The sequence below is a fragment of the Rattus norvegicus genome, chromosome 2 (assembly GCF_021556685.1).
Source record: "Rattus norvegicus strain SHRSP/BbbUtx chromosome 2, alternate assembly SHRSP_T2T, whole genome shotgun sequence".
Taxonomy (NCBI): Eukaryota; Metazoa; Chordata; class Mammalia; order Rodentia; family Muridae; genus Rattus; species Rattus norvegicus.
This window is the reverse complement of record NC_141535.1, coordinates 140589356-140608554: the sequence shown is the minus strand read 5'-3', so window position 1 is coordinate 140608554 and position 19199 is coordinate 140589356. Positions and strand designations below refer to the sequence as shown.

General features: G+C 43.3%; 1 protein-coding gene across 9 annotated transcripts in view; it reads right to left on the bottom strand.

The window, feature by feature from the left end:
- Nucleotides 1–1230: 1230 nt before the first annotated feature.
- The window catches only part of Ccdc169 (coiled-coil domain containing 169), a 29505-nt gene continuing 11536 nt past the window's right edge, over nt 1231–19199 (bottom strand). For 2 of the 9 annotated variants that reach the window (XR_015667706.1, XM_087630695.1), the window contains exons 5-9: nt 16636–16734; nt 14741–14794; nt 10584–10660; nt 2856–2916; nt 2279–2450 (exon numbers count right to left, since the gene is read on the bottom strand). Coding sequence is in view for 6 of the 9 variants with exons in the window: in XM_087630695.1 (XP_087486821.1) it covers nt 2403–2450; nt 2856–2916; nt 10584–10660; nt 14741–14794; nt 16636–16734 (339 nt within the window). In the remaining 3 variants the exon portion in view is untranslated. 9 annotated transcript variants of the gene reach the window in all.

Below are 19199 nucleotides of genomic sequence, written 5' to 3'. Positions count from 1 at the left end.
ACCAGAGAGAAGGCCCAAAGGGCCTTATCTGCTTGATACAGGGTCATGTACAATTCTGCACCGTGGCGTGCTCCTGAGCAGTGTTTCTACCACAAGTGCTTCCCATCAATGAAATGTGAGCCACGGGTTCGTTCTTCAGAGAAACTGTTCACTGAGTACAAAGCAATCTGGATCACAGTCCACTAGTTTCATCACCAAAGACTTTTTTTTCTTCAGATACTGCACAGAGACAAAGCCTTCTGCATCCCCTTTATCCAGGTGCGACTCAAAGAAATATAATGAAAAAATAAAACGGATTTTTTGAACTGTGTATGGTGGTTATTTTCCTTTTTCTCTTTTATTTTAATAATTTTATTTTTCTTGACTATTTTATATATTTACATTTCAAATGTTATCCCCTTCCTCTCATCTCTCATACCCCTTCCCCCTCCCGCTGCTTCTATGAGGATGCCAAAATGGATTTTTACTACTTTGTCTTTTAATACATTTCCTTTGCTTTAAAAATATTTTAATAGCAAGTGAATGAGTTCTTCAGTTCTGACCCTGAAAGAGTGGCAGAGCCAAATTTACCCATGCACTGTGACTAAACAGAAAGGTAGATAAAAATACATGAAATGGTTGTTTGCAGGCATAAGAGAGGGATCCGTGAGAAGGCAGCAAACCCTGCTGCCCCCTTAGTTCCTCCCCTACAGCACATCACAGACTTCAGAGAAGGAAGTCCCATGGTGACAGGTCCATTTCCCACCACAGAAGAGACAGAAGCTGGTGAAAGAGGCTGATGTTGAACACAAAGGCCTGTACAGAAACAGACCCCAAATCTGCACAGGATACCATGAGCCCCTGCAGGACACCAAGGCACAAACTGCAAAGTGGTGAAGCAGAGTTGCCTGTAAGTCTCGAAGCTCCAAGTCTGGACCAGACAGAGCTATGAGTCTTCACTGACACTCAGGGTTTCTTTACTAGGACCTCAAGCTAGCTATATCTTAATAACCTCACTCATGGGAAGTCTTGTCACTCCAACTGAAAGGTTAAACAGAACTGTAAGTAATTTAAATGCTCATACAAACATTGCAATCTGCAATGTAAAGTTATTAATTCCCCATCTCCAATAAAAATTGTATAGATATAAGAAGCAGAAAAGAAGACACAAAGCCAGAAGAAAGTCAGTCTCTAGAAACAAACTTGGAATAGAAATAAAGAAAGAGAAAATAAGTACATTAAAGCCACTATCATGCCAATATTCCACTTAATTAATATATTTTATTCTTTGATAATTTCATATACAATGTATTTGTTTCATATACATACTGGCTTTCTCCCAATTCCCAGATCTCCCCATAACTCCCTCCCAATAGCATATCTTTCACACATGTATACATTGTATTTGTTTCATATACATACACACTTCCTCCCAACTCCCAGATATCCTACATATACACACATATATACATGTATACATATATTCCATTGAAATCACTTAGTATTGTCCATAAATACATGGATGTGGGGCCATCTACTGGATCATTTTGAACCTACCAGAGACCACACCCTTAAAAGGAAGGACTCTCCCTCTTCTAGAAGCCCTCACTGTCATCAACTCCTCAGCTAGGGGTGAGGCCCATGTGTCTGTCCCTCCATCACTGGAGTTGGAATTTTGGCTATCTTGATCTTGTGCAGGCAGACACAGCTACTGCAAGTTTCTGAGAACAGCATTATGGTTCTATTATCTACACATACATGTACATATTATGCATAATACATGGATACATACATACATACATACATACATACATACATACATACATACACATAAACCCCTCAGGTGTAAAGGACACATTACATATAAAATGAAACAAATGACATTTCTCATCAGATACAGGTCAAAACATCACTTGCTTAAACATGCACAAGAAATTTAAATTGCAATAATTTCTCTTAGTTAAATGGGCAAGTAAGTTATAAGGATCTTCTTGACCTAGATTACAATTACAAAAAAAATTCAAGTCACAAAACATCCTAAACATGAATAAAACTCGACAATGTCCTAAAAACAATGTCTTATTCGCCCTCTATTTCCTTCTAGTCTCCAGCATTCCAAACTCTTGCAAAGTTTGGTCCAGAGACAAGACCATTGTTCTGAGTTAGTAAATATCACAAAATGACTTTAATGCCACTCACAAAGTGGCAGGCCCCTGTGACTGAATAGGCTTTCTAGAAATCTTATAAACTTTACCATAGTCATTGTATAGATGTCGGAAATAAGCACGAGGCAATAGGATTGGTCTTAAATCCTCAAGGTTACCATCGGGGGTTGGGGGTTGGGGTTGTCCAAGAACAATGTAGTACATGGTGAAGTTATCCGCAGTATTTCCCTGAAACTTTCCTATGCTTGTCATCTGGGATTATGATGAAACCTTGATTTTAAAACGCTGAACTGAGCATGATGCAATCTAAAATAACAAAAAGGTAGATATATATTATTTTATATCTATATAATGTATAAAATAATATATAGTTTTACTTAACTGTCATTTTAGAAGCCAAATACAACATACAAGTGCAATCAGAGTGTATCAGAAACACTCTACTGAGAATGTCAGAATGATGTCAACCTTCAGGTTCCCTCCTAAGTATTGTAAGAACTACAAGCACATGTACTGGATTTTTAGAGTCACTGGAGACATGTGACTTTTATGCAGGCAGAGGAATCAACTTTTGAAAGAGCGATTTCCTCCCCTGAGGAATGTAACTCCCTAACTGAAGACGCTGACTGAAGAAAGAGATGGATAAAAATAGAAGTCTGCCCAGTTCTGGAATCACGGGTTGAGTTTTGGAAGATGGTTTGATCTTGAAACCTTTTTAACTGGTCCTTTCTTAGCATTTGTTGTCTTCTGATTCACGGAACTGTGTCTTCCACTGAAATAAAATAAGCATCGATCATAAGTTTTCTGTCACTGCTGTCTGCAACAAAAACAGTGTATGCTACATATGGAGAACTATGGTTGACCCATCTCTTCCAGTCTGGAGCAAGGAAGTCTTCATCTGCACATGTTCTGCGTTCAGCACAGTCTTAGGTGACTATGTCATTGTCTCACTGCAGATATAGGGCAACCACTGCAAAGGCAGGCACTCAAAAGATGAGTGTCCAGAAACAGCCCATCAGATACCCAGTGTGGATGGCCATGTCTAAAGAGAGGCGAGGGGCATCAGTCTGCTACTTACCTGGAATTAAAGTCAAGAACTTGGAGAGGCCAAGAAATAGAATAGGGATAATAAGATAATACTAACACTGTGATTTCCATTCTCAGATCACATAGAATCTTCTCTTACAGACTTATTCAGCCTGCTGCAGGTGACTTCTTTGTGTCCTTCTGTGAGATCACAGAGGCTGCTTCAGCTCCTGTTCTTTGCAAATATATCTTAGAGAGTGGTCTCGGCCAAAACAACCAAGTAAAGACCTGTCATTTTCCTGTCAAGGAAAAACTTTCTCTCCCCCATCAAACCAGAGAAGTTGGCCAGAAAGAATTCCAAAGCAAGTGGTTTAGAATTCTAGAAATCAAAAATGTGTTCTTTCAATTCTCAAGAATTTATAAAACAACGAAAGAAAGTTGGGGGCTTGGTGAGAACACTGAGTTGTGTGGAATTTAGTTTCCCCTAGCCCTACACCTGCCCCTTACCTCTGAGAAAACCAATGGCCCATAGCTAAGGTAAAACCAGGAGCCAACACACACTACAGGAGCCGCCAATCACTGACTGCAAAGCTCTTCTTCTTTGGCCTTCTCTGGACATGGTCCAGCATGAACACTTCTCTTGGAGAATTTGCTAGAACAAATTGAAGCCATCATTTAATTTCATGGCACTATTATTTAAAACTAAGCTAACCAGGAAAGTTAAAAGGCTGGGGTAGGTATCAGTAAACTCCAGCACCAGTCTTGGGATCTGGAGTGCCATCCTTAGGTACAGCTAGCTATGCATGCCTAGGCTCATGTGTGTCTTGACTTGAGAAGGACCTAAGCTTTTGCCTCTGTCAAAAATGTTGGTATTGCAAGAGCAGAAGTGAAGGCAAAGGCAGAGTTGAGATTTTCCTTGGTTGGCTGTGGGGAGCCTATCCAAACACATATGCTATGTCCCCCCAGGGATGAAGAGGTTTATCGATTCCAAGTACTTTGAATGTTTCTGACAATCCTAAGGTAACCATTTCGTTAACCCAGCACACTATGTAGTAACCACTCATGATAAAGAAAACCAACTTCACAGGATGATTTTAAAATGTCACCACATAATAGCAAACCTCACCTGGGGAAAAGCGTATCTGTGATACAGAATAGCTATGTGATATTATACAAAATGCCCAGTTTTGGAAAAAAAATGGGTAACCAAAAATGTGGACACAATATAACTCTAAAGAAAAAGGTGGAGTTGTCAATAAAACCTCAGTTTAAAACATGAAATGCTGAAACTGCCATACTTAAAAATCAACACCAAAATAAAAACAAATAAACAAACAACAGAAATAGCAATAAGAATTGATTTTCTGCATAGAAACTCATCAGCAAATGGGGTCACAGGAAATTATGAAGCTTCTGTGTGACAAGGAGACGGTTTGGCGGGGGGAGAACCACAGACTGGAGAAAGTCCTGGCCCACTATATCTCAGACGGGGCATTAATATCTAAAGTATACAGAGGAATGTAAATGTTCATCTCCCAAGTCCGCAAACTGCCAGTCAATACATGGGCAGTGAACTGAACTGAAGATGGTTTTCAAGCAGGAAAATGGTGAAGCAAACATTGAAAAGATGTCCAACATCCCTATCCATCAGAGAAACACAAATAAAATGACTTTGGGATTCCCTGTCACCCAAGCAGGAAAACCGATGACACCAAATGTTGGTGAGGATGTGGGGAAAGACGACACACCCCCCTCGTTGGTGGAGTTATCCAGCAGTACAGGCATGAGGGAAAATGGTGTGATTGTTTCTCTAAACACTAAACCTCAAATTGCCATATGACTCTGTTCTGATACATAGGCAAGGGACTCTAACCCCGTGACAGAGATGTGTGTGCACCCATGCCTGCAGTCGCCGTGTTCACAACAGCAAGATTACGGAATCAGTCTAGGTGTGCATCATCAGATGAATGGTGGAAATGCGGTACCGACACACAATGAAAATGGAATCAGCCATGAGGAAAAATGAAAGTGGAAACACTCAAAGGAGGTAACTCGGGACGAGAGACAAGCAGCACGTGCTCCTTCTCATACGTGGATCTCGGCTTCTCATTTTTGTGTGCATTTACCTGGAAGTGAGAGTGGGTGCTAGGAAACTAGACAGAGGTCCTCCGGGGGAAGATGCTCTTATGGAGAGGAGTGGAAGGGTATCAAAGTGGAAAGGGGCATCCTGAGGTTAGAGGAATACAACAGGAATGCAGAGACGGAAGAGAGGAGTGGATGGGACCGGAGAGACCACTCAGACCTAAATATATATGGAAATGCCACAAGGAAGCCTGCTACTTTGTACTCAAATAAATAAATAGCACGCATAAAACACGGTCAGGAGTATCCATAGCAACATTCTTCACATTACCAGAAATGTATAAATAATTCAAAGCCCCATCAACTGATGATTAGATAACCGATGGTCTATAAAAATCTGGGATGCTAGCTAATCAACACAGTAAATCTGGCTGTGCTCTACATGGATGACCTTGAGTGGCACACTGCATGTGACCCAACAGTAGGAAAACCCCCCACGTAAACAGATTGGTGAGCACCAGGCAGTAGACGGACGGTGAGGTGCATGGCACCACACTTCTATGGGAGTTGGAGGAGGAGGATGTTCTTGAATCAGTGGTGATGGTTCTAGTGGAGAATACACTAAAGACTTTAGTGGGTGTACTGCAGACGCTTCAGTTGTATACGAATGTATATGTGGGATACCAGGTAACCATATTGCTTAGTTGTGCTCAGGAAGGTTCAGAAACCACTTTATATGTGGGCATTACATGAATGATACTAGTATAAGTGTTACGTAGTTGTGGTTTGTGTGCTCAAATTATTGTTCATCCTTATTTTTCTCTCTTCGCACAAAAGGGTGTTCTCTGATCTTGCTTGCTCAGTATACTTACTAGCGTGCTACCCTTCGGAAAGGAATGAACTTTGAGAATATTTATCAAGTTAGGAGTTTTTCAAAACCTTCTATGTCTTCAACCAACCTTCTAGTTCAGGTTCACTCTCACAAGTCTACAAGGGGGTAAACTGAGTCTGGGAGTGACTGCTCATATAAAGCCACATCGGATAGTTTGATTGGAGAAAATTGATTTTTGTCTGCTCTGAATCCAGATCAAAATTTCATTTGCCATCATGCTTCTTGCATTTTTTTAGAGGATGATACTGAATATACTGTTAACTTGGACACTTCCGCAAGCTTGTTTATGATAGATTTTTATCTTCAATTATTACTCTCATCAAAATGATAAGAAACTGCACACTTCACAGACAATACTAAAGATGAATAAACACAAATCCTCATGCCACCATCAGATTATTTCTACACCATACTTTCTATTTACTATTGTAACCTTTTCTGCATCAGTTATATATTCTAGCATCTGCAGTCTAGAGTCTTCTAGAATTGATTAGAACTTCGTAATCCTGTCATAGCTTATTAAATTAATCTCTTAAGACTGCAGATGTTGGCTGTGTATCTGCTGCTTGTCTCAAAAGTAAGCTCCCCAAACAATCTGTCCCTCAAGAAGCCACAATTAATCTCCCAAGTGTGCTTTTATTCTGGAGCACGAAAGACCACTCTATCTTCCTCAAGGGCCTTCCATCGCTCCACAAAGCATCCACACTCCACCTTCCATCACTCCATTTCCATCCACAAAGCAAAGAGGAGGTCACATAGCAAAGAAAAAGAAATGTCACTGTTGGTTCTTTGATGAGCTGTTTCTGTGTATCCATCACCACTTGAGATCCTTACTTGCAAAGCCCACAATTCATAGTTAATATATCCCATGGCCTATAGCCCAAATCTACCTGTCACCTTTGTAGAATTTAGGGGCAGGTTCTAAACCTATTTCTAAAAGGCCTTTCCCCTAATTATTCTAGCAATCCTTTATAAACAGTATGTGCAAAGATCTTTAGCATAGATCTTCCGTGGAGATGGAGATCTCTTATTCATTTACAGTCACAATTTCATGAAGTCAGGAGATAACTGGTGATATTCAACAAGGCAGAATCATCTTTTGATCAATATTTTAAACATCATCTCTCTTAAATGGGTTTCTTCCGGTACTCTGATTTATTCAGTGTCGAACAATATCACAAGCCAATGTTAGAACATTAGTACTGCTAATATGGATGTGGCCTGTCACTCAGACATCGGCGTGCTAAGGATCCTTCCCCACCCCCAGCAGCGTCAGTGGGAGGGAGGCTATGGGGTCTGCAGGAGGCTGGGTCTGGTGGCAAACCTTGGGGTCACTGGAACCATAACTTTGAAGCCAACCACCGATCCAGCCCCTCCCGCTTCCCCTTTCTGCCTGCCTCTTGTGTGGCAGTTTTGTTCTGTCTTGCACCACCAACCATCAGTGTGCAGCTCAACACAGGCACAGCACAGGGAGGACAATCAATCATAGACAAGACCCTTTTAAACAAAGGCTAAAGTAACCCTTTCAGAAAAACTCATTATGCTAGCCTCTGTGTTACAGGTGCACACATGAGACTGTCAACGGATCAAACATCAAGGCCATAGCACTTGAGTTTTAAAAATATCATGCAAAAACATGACATGTTCGAAAGTGTGCAAACCATAAACTCACAGTTCAGCGAAGCACCGTAAAGTTAACATCCAGTAACTATTCCCCAGGTTCATAGATAAAATGCTGCCATCTTATTGATGGTCTCCTGTACGTCCTAATTCTCAGCCCTGTTTGTAAGGGCCATCCTGTGTTCCCACATCAGATTGCTTCAGCCTCTTTAAACTTTATGGGAATGGAAGCACTTTAACAAATTTCCTTATAGAAGACTATGAGAATTTTCTAAATGTTGTATAAGGTTATTTATTACTATTACCTATATAGTCTGTATGCATAGATACTAGGAATATCCATTCCCTACTGATGAACACTTTAGATTGTCTTTTCACCTTTCACTATCATGGAAAAGGTGTGGACATCCATGCCCAGGTCTTCTGGTGTAAACGCTCCATTGTATGGAGAAGGAGAACTGTTGAAAACAGAGGAGGTGTAGGGGCAGCTGTAGAAGTGAGCATTAAGCACGGTTCCCCAGCATCCATGTAAATCCACACTCCGCAGGCTCCCACTCCACTGCTGTGACTGAGCCTCACAGTGGCCACTCTGACCTGCACACGAGGGGTGGTGCGAACACTTCCCCCTGTGCTCAGCACCACCTGGATCAATGCTGCTCTGATGTGCTTAGCCCAGTGTCTATTCGTTATGACTCAGGTTTGAACAGTCAACAAAAGAAGGCTATCAAAACTCCACGGTCAGGTCAGTAACTCAGACATGATATTTTAAGGCACTCTTAACTACTTAAATGTATCCAAATACCTAATCAGGAAGATAGAGGTGATTCTGTTGGGTGAGGTCTGAGTGTTGCTTTTAGTTTCAGAGAGTGAAAGCCGTATTAGTCCAGCTGCTTGACCACTTATCAGCTCAGTAATCTATTCAAGGATTATTAAACAGCAATCTATGGTGGACAATCTCTCCATGTTCAGATTCATCAGAGACAGAATGGATCTGGGTGGAATGGGCAGTTCTGAAGGTCCTGAGGCAGCTAGCTAAGTGAGAGTCCCAGCCTATGGCATCCACCCCCTGTACAGCACCTCAGGCTCAGCTCAGACCTATGGCCCAGAGGCCCCAGGCAAGCAGATGGAGGCATGGTGTATGGCTATTGCTCCATAAGGAGACAGGTGGGGCTTGGCACCTTGGTGATCTCCTTGGTATCCTTCAGTCAAACCTGACGAGATCTTGCAGGAAGTGGGCACCTCGCTATGGTGACTGTGATTTCAGGGTTTATTCTGAGACAGCCAACCTCAAGAGTATTCAGTGAAAATCCAGACTGTCTTCAGAATCACAGGCTGGGAATGTTTATGGATATGTGTCATGTAATGGGAATAAGGCCTTAGTTGAATCTTCAAAGTACCGCTTCACGGTCAAAGAAAACTTTTAGTTCAAGACGCAGTAGTGCGTTTTTAAAAATAGGATTGGATTAGGGTAAAGATAGAGGGTAGCTGTGTAGGCTGCTGTGCAGAGAGGAGCTGAGACAGTAGCTCAGGATTACTGTCCTCGGGGAACCCTGTCCACAAGGCTCCTAGTCCAACAGTTCCTTGTCCTAGTAAAACCTTGCCCTAAATGGTGAGAATATCTACACCATCACGAAACTTGCTTATGTGGGATATTAGCAAAAGTTAGGTAGATGTGCAACTCTAGCCAACAGAACCTTTGGGTGCTACAGGCAGTGAGGCTCCCCAGGAGACCAAAACCCACTGAGCGGGTGCTACCTAGGCAGTGAGATCAAAAGCTAATGTGCTGTCAGCTTGCTGCGGTAACTCACTCTTGGAGAACTAAGCATGTCAGCAGGACTCTGCCTAGACAGGACTTGACAAGTTGCCACCTAGTCCTCCTAAACTTGACTCCAGGATCTTTTCCCTTGTGGATTGCAATGGCATCTTTTCTCTGTGATACATCCTAGCACAAGTACAAATATGTCCTGAGTTCTGGAACCTACCATTGAGTCTCTTACCACTGAGATGATCTTGGGAATCTCAGACACAGTGGTTTGATTCTTTTTTTCTACCATGGAGGTCCTTTGTCAAATTTTAATATTTAAACCACACTACGATTCTATGATGAATATGTGTAAAGATAATTAATTGCAATTTAAATAAGTAATGACTATTAGTAAAAAAAAATGCTTTGATCCATCTATCTGAGAATTGGGCTAACCCATTTATCTTTTACCAAAGAAACCTGTCATAACACGTATCCTTTGAGAATTTTCCCTCTTGACTGGAGCTAGACAGGACTAATTTAGAACTAATTTACAACTTGGTTTAATTTTTCAGTATTATATATGAATATCCTTGTCATATGGACCGGATCAGGTGATTCCATGTTTTCTATAGGACCTGGAAAGCTCAAAAGTATACAAAACCTCAGAAATACCTAGAAGTTCCTTCATTCTTCAGCATAAAGTAGCTTCGTTTACATGGGATCCATAGTTTAAACTGTACCGTATCCATAGCAACCAACATGCTTCTCTACTGAAAAGGCAGAGTCACCTGTGCCTGCTGTGTTGGTAGGAGTGTTGTTTTAACTCTGCCCGGGTTATCTGCTGCTTTACTTTAACACGCCACCCCCTCTGGAGAGGAACAGCGCTTCTGGGAGCTCCAACCTATGTACATGGCATGTGACGCACTAGATTCTTTGCAGTCTCTTCCCATGTGCTATGTGACACATGGCTATAAAATCCAGAATCTCAGCTTCCAAAAGGTAATGGACACCTGTCGTGTGAGTGCCGTGGGAGGGGCGAGCATAATTAACTAGCAAGGGGACCTAGACATACGTTTTCACAGGACTCTCTTTCATTCTAGGCAGCGGGTCCATCTGTTGCCTCTTAGATACTTGAGTTAAGCCAGAAACCTGAAACACACACACACACAAAAAAAAAACAGCATGTTTACCTTTTACTTCCCAACTGATTTCTGGGTTGAAAGAGTCAATTTTCTGTCAATTTCTTTCACAAACATGTCTCTTAACCAGCATATGCAGGAGCTAAGAGTGATAGGAAGTTCAGCCATTTTCTAATCAGATAAACCTTTTGAAGTTTCTGTACAAACCCTCTCGTGGCCCCATAGTCTGCATGACTTTTAAATTGAATATGGGGGAAACTATGAAAGCCAATCACCTCACTTGGTGTGCACCAACCACTAGGAATTTTTGTAGTCGACATTAAACACACATAAAACACATATCCTAACAGCAAGGCAGAAAAGGCAAAGAACAGTATATCTGGTAGGAAAACAGAAAGGTAAGATAGTATTTCCATTGCATTTATTTTGTGATTTTCCCCCACAGGGAAGGCAAATGGACGTCTCCATGATTCAAGAACACTGGAGGCTGAACAGCTTCAATATGACTACTTAAGCCGGGAATGAATGAGTTCTCATTCAAGAGCAACACCAGAGAGAAGAAAGTGGTATAAACAGTAGACGATAGTATCTGAGGGACACCATGTTAACAATAGGGAACCCACCTAACGCTATCGGTGAAGATCTGTCTGTGAGTCACAGCACCAGCCTAACCTAGGCTCAGTGAGAGGGCCTGGCATGAGGGGATAAGGCAGAGAGTGGGATACTCATCGTCCTCTGGCATATATACTCTCTTGGTGTATATACCACAAGTGAGCACAGATGTGACACACAACACACTCATACCCAAAAGACATCAAAAGAATTTAGAATAGATGGACAGTCCAGCAGTAGAGACTGCTGCAAACCAAAAGCATTTATATTTAACATTCTCATGCCCTTTGCTAAAATTCTGTTATTTGGAACAGACAGCAAGACAGCGCACGCACGGGCATACACACACACACATACACACACACACACACACACACACACACACACACACACATACACTGTGTAAATGAAAAGACCTGTGGAGGGAGAGTGGGTTTCAGTCAAAACACACCTATTTTGGTTGTTAAATGACAAGTTAGATATTAACAGGCTTGGAAGACACGGGGGCTGGACCCTCCCTCAAAGTCCATAACTTTAAACCAAGAACTAAAACAACTTTAACTACTGGCTAGAAAAGAAACCCAAGTCACGTCCTTGACCTTGGAAGGAGCAGGACACAGAGCTGCTTGGAGGACCTTCCAAACCTGGCTGAAGGAGTCAGGTTTATGGGATTACACTATAGCCGGAGGCTTTCTGATAAAGAACAGAGATACACCACTGCCTCCTTAACTAAGCAAAAATCCAAACAGGCCTGTCCATCACCTGAATAGGACAAAGCCCCTCGGGAGAAGCTGCTTGTTCTAGAGATCTTAGAAAACAATATAATGGCTGCCTAGCAAGTAGGTCAGGCCAGGGGTCTCCTTGGCCATTGTCTGTTCACACTGCTGGAGAGCGCATTTACTCTGCAGTAAGCCATGCCTGTCTTCTTCACTGCTCTGTGTCTGCTAAATTCTTCCCATAGAGATCACAGGAAGGGAGCCAAGGAAGGCAGAGACTGAGTCAGGAGACAGCCAGAACGTGTGTTACAGAAGCATCTACCACAGACTAAGCAAACACAGATCAATTCTTTATTCATTCAGTGTGGAAAGAACAAAACTCACCCATTAGCCTGCCCAGGTGCCATAGTTTATGCATGGCAGAACCACCTTTGATGATAAACATTAACAATTCACTCTAGAGTGAAATCCTCATTAGCATTTATACTGGGGACAGGATTCATGCCTTCCTGGAAAGCTGTTGGCTTTGACTGAACATTCGATGAGTCTGCAGTTAGCAAGATTAGTCCATCCCAGTGGCATTTTTTTAGACAAATAAAGGTAAATGGATGTTTCAGGAGCAAAAGACTTTGACTTCTCACCTTAGACAAAAATCTCCAAGGGCGTTTTACATGAACAGACTTTTTCCTAAAAATGGGCTTTTTATTGTCTGTTGTGTAAGTCTTCATTTAAACACTGACTGACACTCTTCATAGTAAACAGTAAGGCGACAGGAAGGGTCAGTCACCCTGTCTGACCTCCACAGGGAATACCGTTGCGTAAAGCAAACACATGCGTTAGCTATAAGAATCCAGAGGGCACGCGGAAATCACACGGCAGAGCCAGAATATCCAAAGACCAGGAAGGAATAGGGGGATAGCATCCTCCAGTTACTGGAGTTTAGAGCCTCTGAGTCAGACATTTCGTTCTACAGTTCAGACACAGGGCTCTCTGAATACTCCCAGCCCTGGAAACTGGTAGTATTGTATCTCCCCCAAAGGGAGGCAAAGAAGGTGAAGTCCAGAAGGGTCACACAGCCAGTAGGGACTGGGGGATGTCTCAGGGGCTGAGAACATATAGGAACATAGAGTTGGCAAGCATGAGGACCTCCTTCAAGTTCCCAGAATTCAAGTAAAAAGTCAGGCGCCTGTGTATACCTGCAACTCTAGCAGGAAGAGCCCTGCAGATCCCAAGAGCTAATCAGATAGTCAGCTGGCCGAAATGACGAGCTCCAGCTCAAGGGCAGACTGCCTCAGGGCAGCAAGGCCAAGAACAATGGGACACAGCAAGTAGTCTAGCTTACTTCATGAGTGTGCACGTGCCCGCACACGCATGTACACTCACAGGCACACACACACATGCACACACACACACACACACACACACTCACTTTTTAAGAAGCTATCACAGCAAGTAAATGGAGAACTGGATTCAAATCTAGAGTCTGTCTGGCTTCGTGGTCTGTGGTCTTTCCATCAAGTCAAGGCCTCATAGAAAAGATAATGTTCACCAGAGACCTCCAGATGGAGTGGAACAGACTTGGATGAGAAAGAGTATGTTCCAAGCATAGTGTGGAGTTAGAGGACAGGCAGGAGGAGCAAGCCTTGTTTCCCAGACATTGCCAGGGACAAAGAAGGTGGCATTGATTGTGACTATGAGGTGAGAGATGGCAGGGACTGGTCCATCTTGTTTCATTTCCTACAAACCCTGTCGACACTAAGCTCCAAGCATCCCTTGCCACTGTAACCCTAATATTCATTCCCAAATTACTGCCCTACTTGGCCTTCTCCATATCCCCATACATAGGTCCTCCTCTGATCTGTTTCGTAGATCACTGTCAATGCTTTGTAGCAGATGCCCCAGCCTGCCCCTGGGTCCCCTCCCTCCCCCCCTGCCTAGCTGCACTCTCCTTCTGGCTCCCTTGACCTCACCATTGATGCTCTTCAGAACTATGTCCTGAGTTGCATTTTTTCATTTTACACGTGGTCTCTACTCTAACTCATTCCCTCACGTGTCTCCAATTACTCTCCGTGTGCCAATATTTTCTAAATGTCTCTCTAATCTAGAACATTTTCCTGATAATTTAAACATCCACCTAATATCTAGGTACTTCTGTCTGGATAATATCCGTTGAAAACTGAGCTCATAATCTTAAAACATATATCGAAATAGAGTTATATAAATTAAATGTGCATGAAAGCATCAAATATCAAGATATACACACACGCCGAATGGTGTGGTGGGGATGTTATAAAGCTTTAAGATGAAGACAGTCTTTTAAACCATGAGGGGACCTAAGTCACAATGCTAGTGGTGTAAAGCACGGCCTCTGTAATGTCACCAGATGAAACTGAAAACCAAATGGAAGCTGTCAAGAGCCAGGCATTGATCACTTTCCTCTCAAGGCAGTGCTTGCCGTGTAGCTCAGGCCCCCACAAACAGGAAGCGACACGCCTGGGATTTTCTGACACCTGAAGATTATCAGGTTGTCTGCCTCACAGCGATTATGAATTAAACTATGCAAATTATCTTTTAACTGGGGATACCCTTTCATCTCTTTATAAAAATCATGTCTTTTCCTTTCTACTTTCAGATTTTAAAACCCCCGGTCTGTTTCCTTCCATAATTCCAGCATCTGTTTCTCTGCCAACCAAACAAGAATGGGAAAACAAATGACTCGTAGTCAGAGGAAACTTAGGATTTGCAACAAAAGGAGGAGTTACCTGACTCATCTCCGAGATGTAGGAACGGCGCTCACTGTTGGTCCTATGGAATACCTATTAAAAGACACCAGGTAAAGCCGGGTGAGGGAGGGAAAGCCACACTAGCAGGTCAGACTTTACATCTGCTTTTCATATCAAATGAAAATGCTAGCACGGGGACCCTAATGGAGGAGTTAGGGGAAGGACTGAAGGAGCTGAAGGGGTTTGCAACCACATAGGAAGAACAACAGTATCAACCAACCAGTTTCTCCAGAACTCCCAGGGACTAAACCACCATCCCAAGAGTACACGTGGACAGACCCATGGCTCCAGCTGCATATGTAACAGAGGAAGGCCTTATCTGGCATCAGGGGAAGGGAGGCCCTTGGTCCAACGGAAGCTTAATGCCCCAGCTTAGCAGAATGGAGTGGGTGGGGGAGCACCCTCATAGAAGCAATAGGGAGTGCAAGTGGGATAGGGGGTTTTTGAAGGGGAAACCACAAAGGGGGATAATGTTTGAAATGTAAATAAACAAAAAAAAACAATAAAAAATTAAAAAGAAAGAAAGAAAATGCTAGCCTTAAGAAGAGACAAGCCCTGCCTGGTGCCACATGGCCTGGGCAGGCAGACACCCTGCATGATGTCACACAGGCAGGGCATGGGATTCCTAAGACCACTCCTGAGATGACCCCAGACACCAGAGACCTCAGGCACCACTATGATGTAAGTAAGTGGTGGAGCGATGAAAGAGAAGGGAAGCAGAAGGATGTGTGCATCGTGAAGAGAGACAGACAGAACTGGAGACTGGAGGGGAGTGAGGAACAGCCTGATGTGAGTAGCCAGTGCTGCCACCTAAGGCCATGGAAAGGTAAGGTCTTGGCCCGTGTGGCCACCTAGTACTGTGTCTGGGTCCATGGCCTTGCAGCAGTGTGTGTGTGTGTGTGTGTGTGTGTGTGTGTGTGTGTGTGTGTGTGTGGCAGGAGGGGGTGGGGATGGGGGTGTTACCACCAAAGGCAAGGCAGACTTCCCTGGTCTGGCTGCTGCCTGGGGCCATGTTGATGTCTGAGAGCTGTACAGAACTGATCTCACCCCTCACCTCGGCATTGTGGGAAAGCAAGCCCCAGGGTCATGAAAAAGGAAGAACTAGTCCTGTCCCTCACTGGCTGCCACACTTACACGAGAGCAGACCCTGTACCTGTACCTCACCTAGGCAGCACGGTAGAGCTGGCCCTGCTGGCATAGGTGGAAGTCGGGGCGTTGGGGATGGAAGTGGGGTAAGCTGGCCCTGAGGGCATGAGAGCAGGATTGCTGGCTTTGCCCCTTGCAGGCTGTGGCATTGATGCACTACTGAGGCAGTACCGGAGAGCTCACCCTGGTGTGGGGGTGAGGGACAGCTGCCAGGCTGACCAGCTCAGATACCTCTCAGGCCCAGATCCAGGGCTTCGAATTGGCCCAGTCCAACAGCTACCCCATTGGTGAACTGCCGGAGCACATGAAGGGGCCGGTCCTGCAGATCCAAAGCTGCGGCATCTCCATGACAACAACAAAGTATCTGAGAGGAGTCTCAGTGAGGTTCCAGTATCAATAGAGTAGCAGAAGACAGAGGCATCAAACCAGACCAATGGCTCATTGCAGTGAACATGTGAAAACAAAGAAGTGTGGACAAAGGATATACTGTGTGACACACTGTGACACACAACAGCTTCCACAAGGAGATTTTTTTTCTTTAGTGGGATAAGTTGCAAAGGCAGAGGGCGGGTATGAGGGGAGGGGGAGAAGAGTGAGATTTTGGTGCATGATGTGAAATTTACACACACACACTAAATAATAAATAAATAATAAATAGTTTTTTAAAAGAAAATACCAGAAATAAATGGCAGCTCCAAGAACACTGCTTCATACGGAATTAAACCAACCTTTGATTCCTGCTCCAGTTTAAGTGCATAATCTTTCACTTGATTCTCAAGACTCCTTTTTTCTTTTTCTAGTTGTTTAAGTAATAGGTTTAAAGATTCCTGAAAATGCAAACAGAGAGTTTTATGTACTTGTGGTTCTAAGCAACAATTAAAAATCATTAACATCTTCCCCAGAGAATGACTGCCCAGAGCCAAGTCCAACTGTGAGTCCATGGGCTGCACCAGGCATCCTTAAGGTAAAGCAATAATTACATAGAATAGTTGTCAGATTCTGAGGTCCGCGTGGCGAATTACATTGAGCCCCTTCTTGATTTATTTCAAAATTAGATCTGTCGTCCCAAGGTCTCCAAAATTGAACTAAGACTCAGAATTGTGTCTCTGCACGGAAGTTTCTAGGGAAAAGTAAAGATTTATAGGATCTAAAGAGAAGTCAAAATAAATGTATTTTCCATAGATGACTTCATTTGGTTTGCATCACAGGTCATGGGATAGCCCATCTTTCTGTTTAATGTAGAGAAAATTGCAGCACGAGGGTTATTAATTATCCCAAAGGTATGGCACTGACCAATGGGAGTACTGGAATCAGACTCTGGTCTGGTTCCCAGGGTCACACATGCTGTCATTTCTCTGGTATCTGATGTCATAGCCAAATCTAAAAGCAGAGCTCTGGTGTCCATCCTCGATCTTTACTTGACACTTCAAGCTCAGTTTCACCAAATCAACATTATGGTTTCACTTACGAAATTTGTATCCTAATACGCTCCTTGTCAAAAACCACTAAGCGTGGTTTTCCAACTTTACATCAGCTGTTGGTTTGGACTAGATGAGAAGAGATTGTGAATTTTTTAATTAAAAAAAAATCAAGGGCCTACATTGGCAATGGGAGGGTATATAAGAACGAATCCAAAACTGAGAAACTACAGTCTTCCACTAAAAATTAAAAAACAGGGTTGGGGATTTAGCTCAGTGGTAGAGCGCTTGCCTAGCAAGCGCAAGGCCCTGGGTTCGGTCCCCAGCTCCGAAAAAAAAAAAGAAAAGAAAAAAATAAATAAAAAACAAAGCGTTGTCAGAGTCCAGGCCACACACACACACACACACACACACACTCGCGCGCGCGCACGCACACGCACACACTGCTCTGCCTCTGTCCCCCTCGCTTACTCCACAGCAGAGTGTTGGCTAAAAGAGAACATTCTATCCGAGAGGCACAGCAGAGCTGCCATTTCAGTGACAATCCACACTCAAACTAGGAATCCTTAAACAAACCAGGCTTGAGATAGACCACCCACCCTGCTGTCTGAGCTTAGGAATCCACTGCTTTCCCCATCTGACTGTGCGCTCATCTCCCATGTTAACCAGCAGCTTCGGATCAGTCGTCTGTTCCGTCCTGCCCTGACTTCCTCCATTACCTTCTCCTGTCCCTTGCCTCCACATAGCCCACACAGAACAAGGCGTGTTCTCAGGCTCCAGCTGTGCGTGTGTGGCGGGGGATGGGGGGTCCCGGGCTGCATCTTTACTTTCCTTCCTCTACCTGCTATGAGCTCTGCCCCCTCTCATGCACGAGTCACACACACACACACACACACACACACACACACACACACACACTGATTTAAAATTACAGCACAGCTCAGACACGAAGCTTTGCTCAGCAGTCCGGTGGGCATTAGACCAGCATCAAAATCAGTTCTGCATTGGAGAAACCAAGACCTTGTTCTGGATTTCTCTAGAACACCACTGTCATCAAATATCCGAGAGCCTAGACCACTACAGGATAATTACTCTATTCAGCAAAAGAAATCCTTGAAAAGTACTAAATTATTCCAAAATAAAGTTAGGGTCCACTCTGGATTTTGATTTTTCCTGATGACAAACTTACTAACCTGAATATTTGGGAAGTGATTTTTATCAGAGGGTGGACCTGTGCCAACATCCACAGGAGGCCCTGACCTTTCTGAAATAAACTGACGGAAATGTTTCTGGTTTTCCCAAGCTGGTGTATCTGTTTGCAGAAATCAATGGACACAAACCAGAAAATTGTCCAGCAAAGACAAACCACAGCTAAAGATGCTCCTGGAGACGAAATTCCCAAAATAGACACCAAGCTTTCGCGCTGCTTCTATGAGGAACTGGTTTTGACAACAGTTGCTTCTTAGCATTTTAATTAACCATTTTCCACCTGCATTTTTGCTTTAATTTGCTTTGAAAAGGTTGCGCTGCAGGGCTGTGTTTGCATACCTGAAGTAAAATATACTCAGGATTTAAGTAAAAAGAAGAAAAAAAAGCCTACTCCTCCATCCCAGGCAGAAAAGAAGCCCTAACAGCCACCTATTTTTTTCTCAAAACTAATGTTAATTGTTGCACTGAAGAATTCAACAATAGCAATAACAGGCAGAGGTAGGGAGCTAGCTACAAATTAAAACACCCCGCTCCAGGTTTTAAGAGAGAGAAACAACAATATGACTCAGTTAACCCAGACACCCCTCAGCCCCGATAGAAGGTTCTTCACACTGACCTTACAAGTGCCCCCTTGTGGACAAACCTGATTATTACACTATATAGCA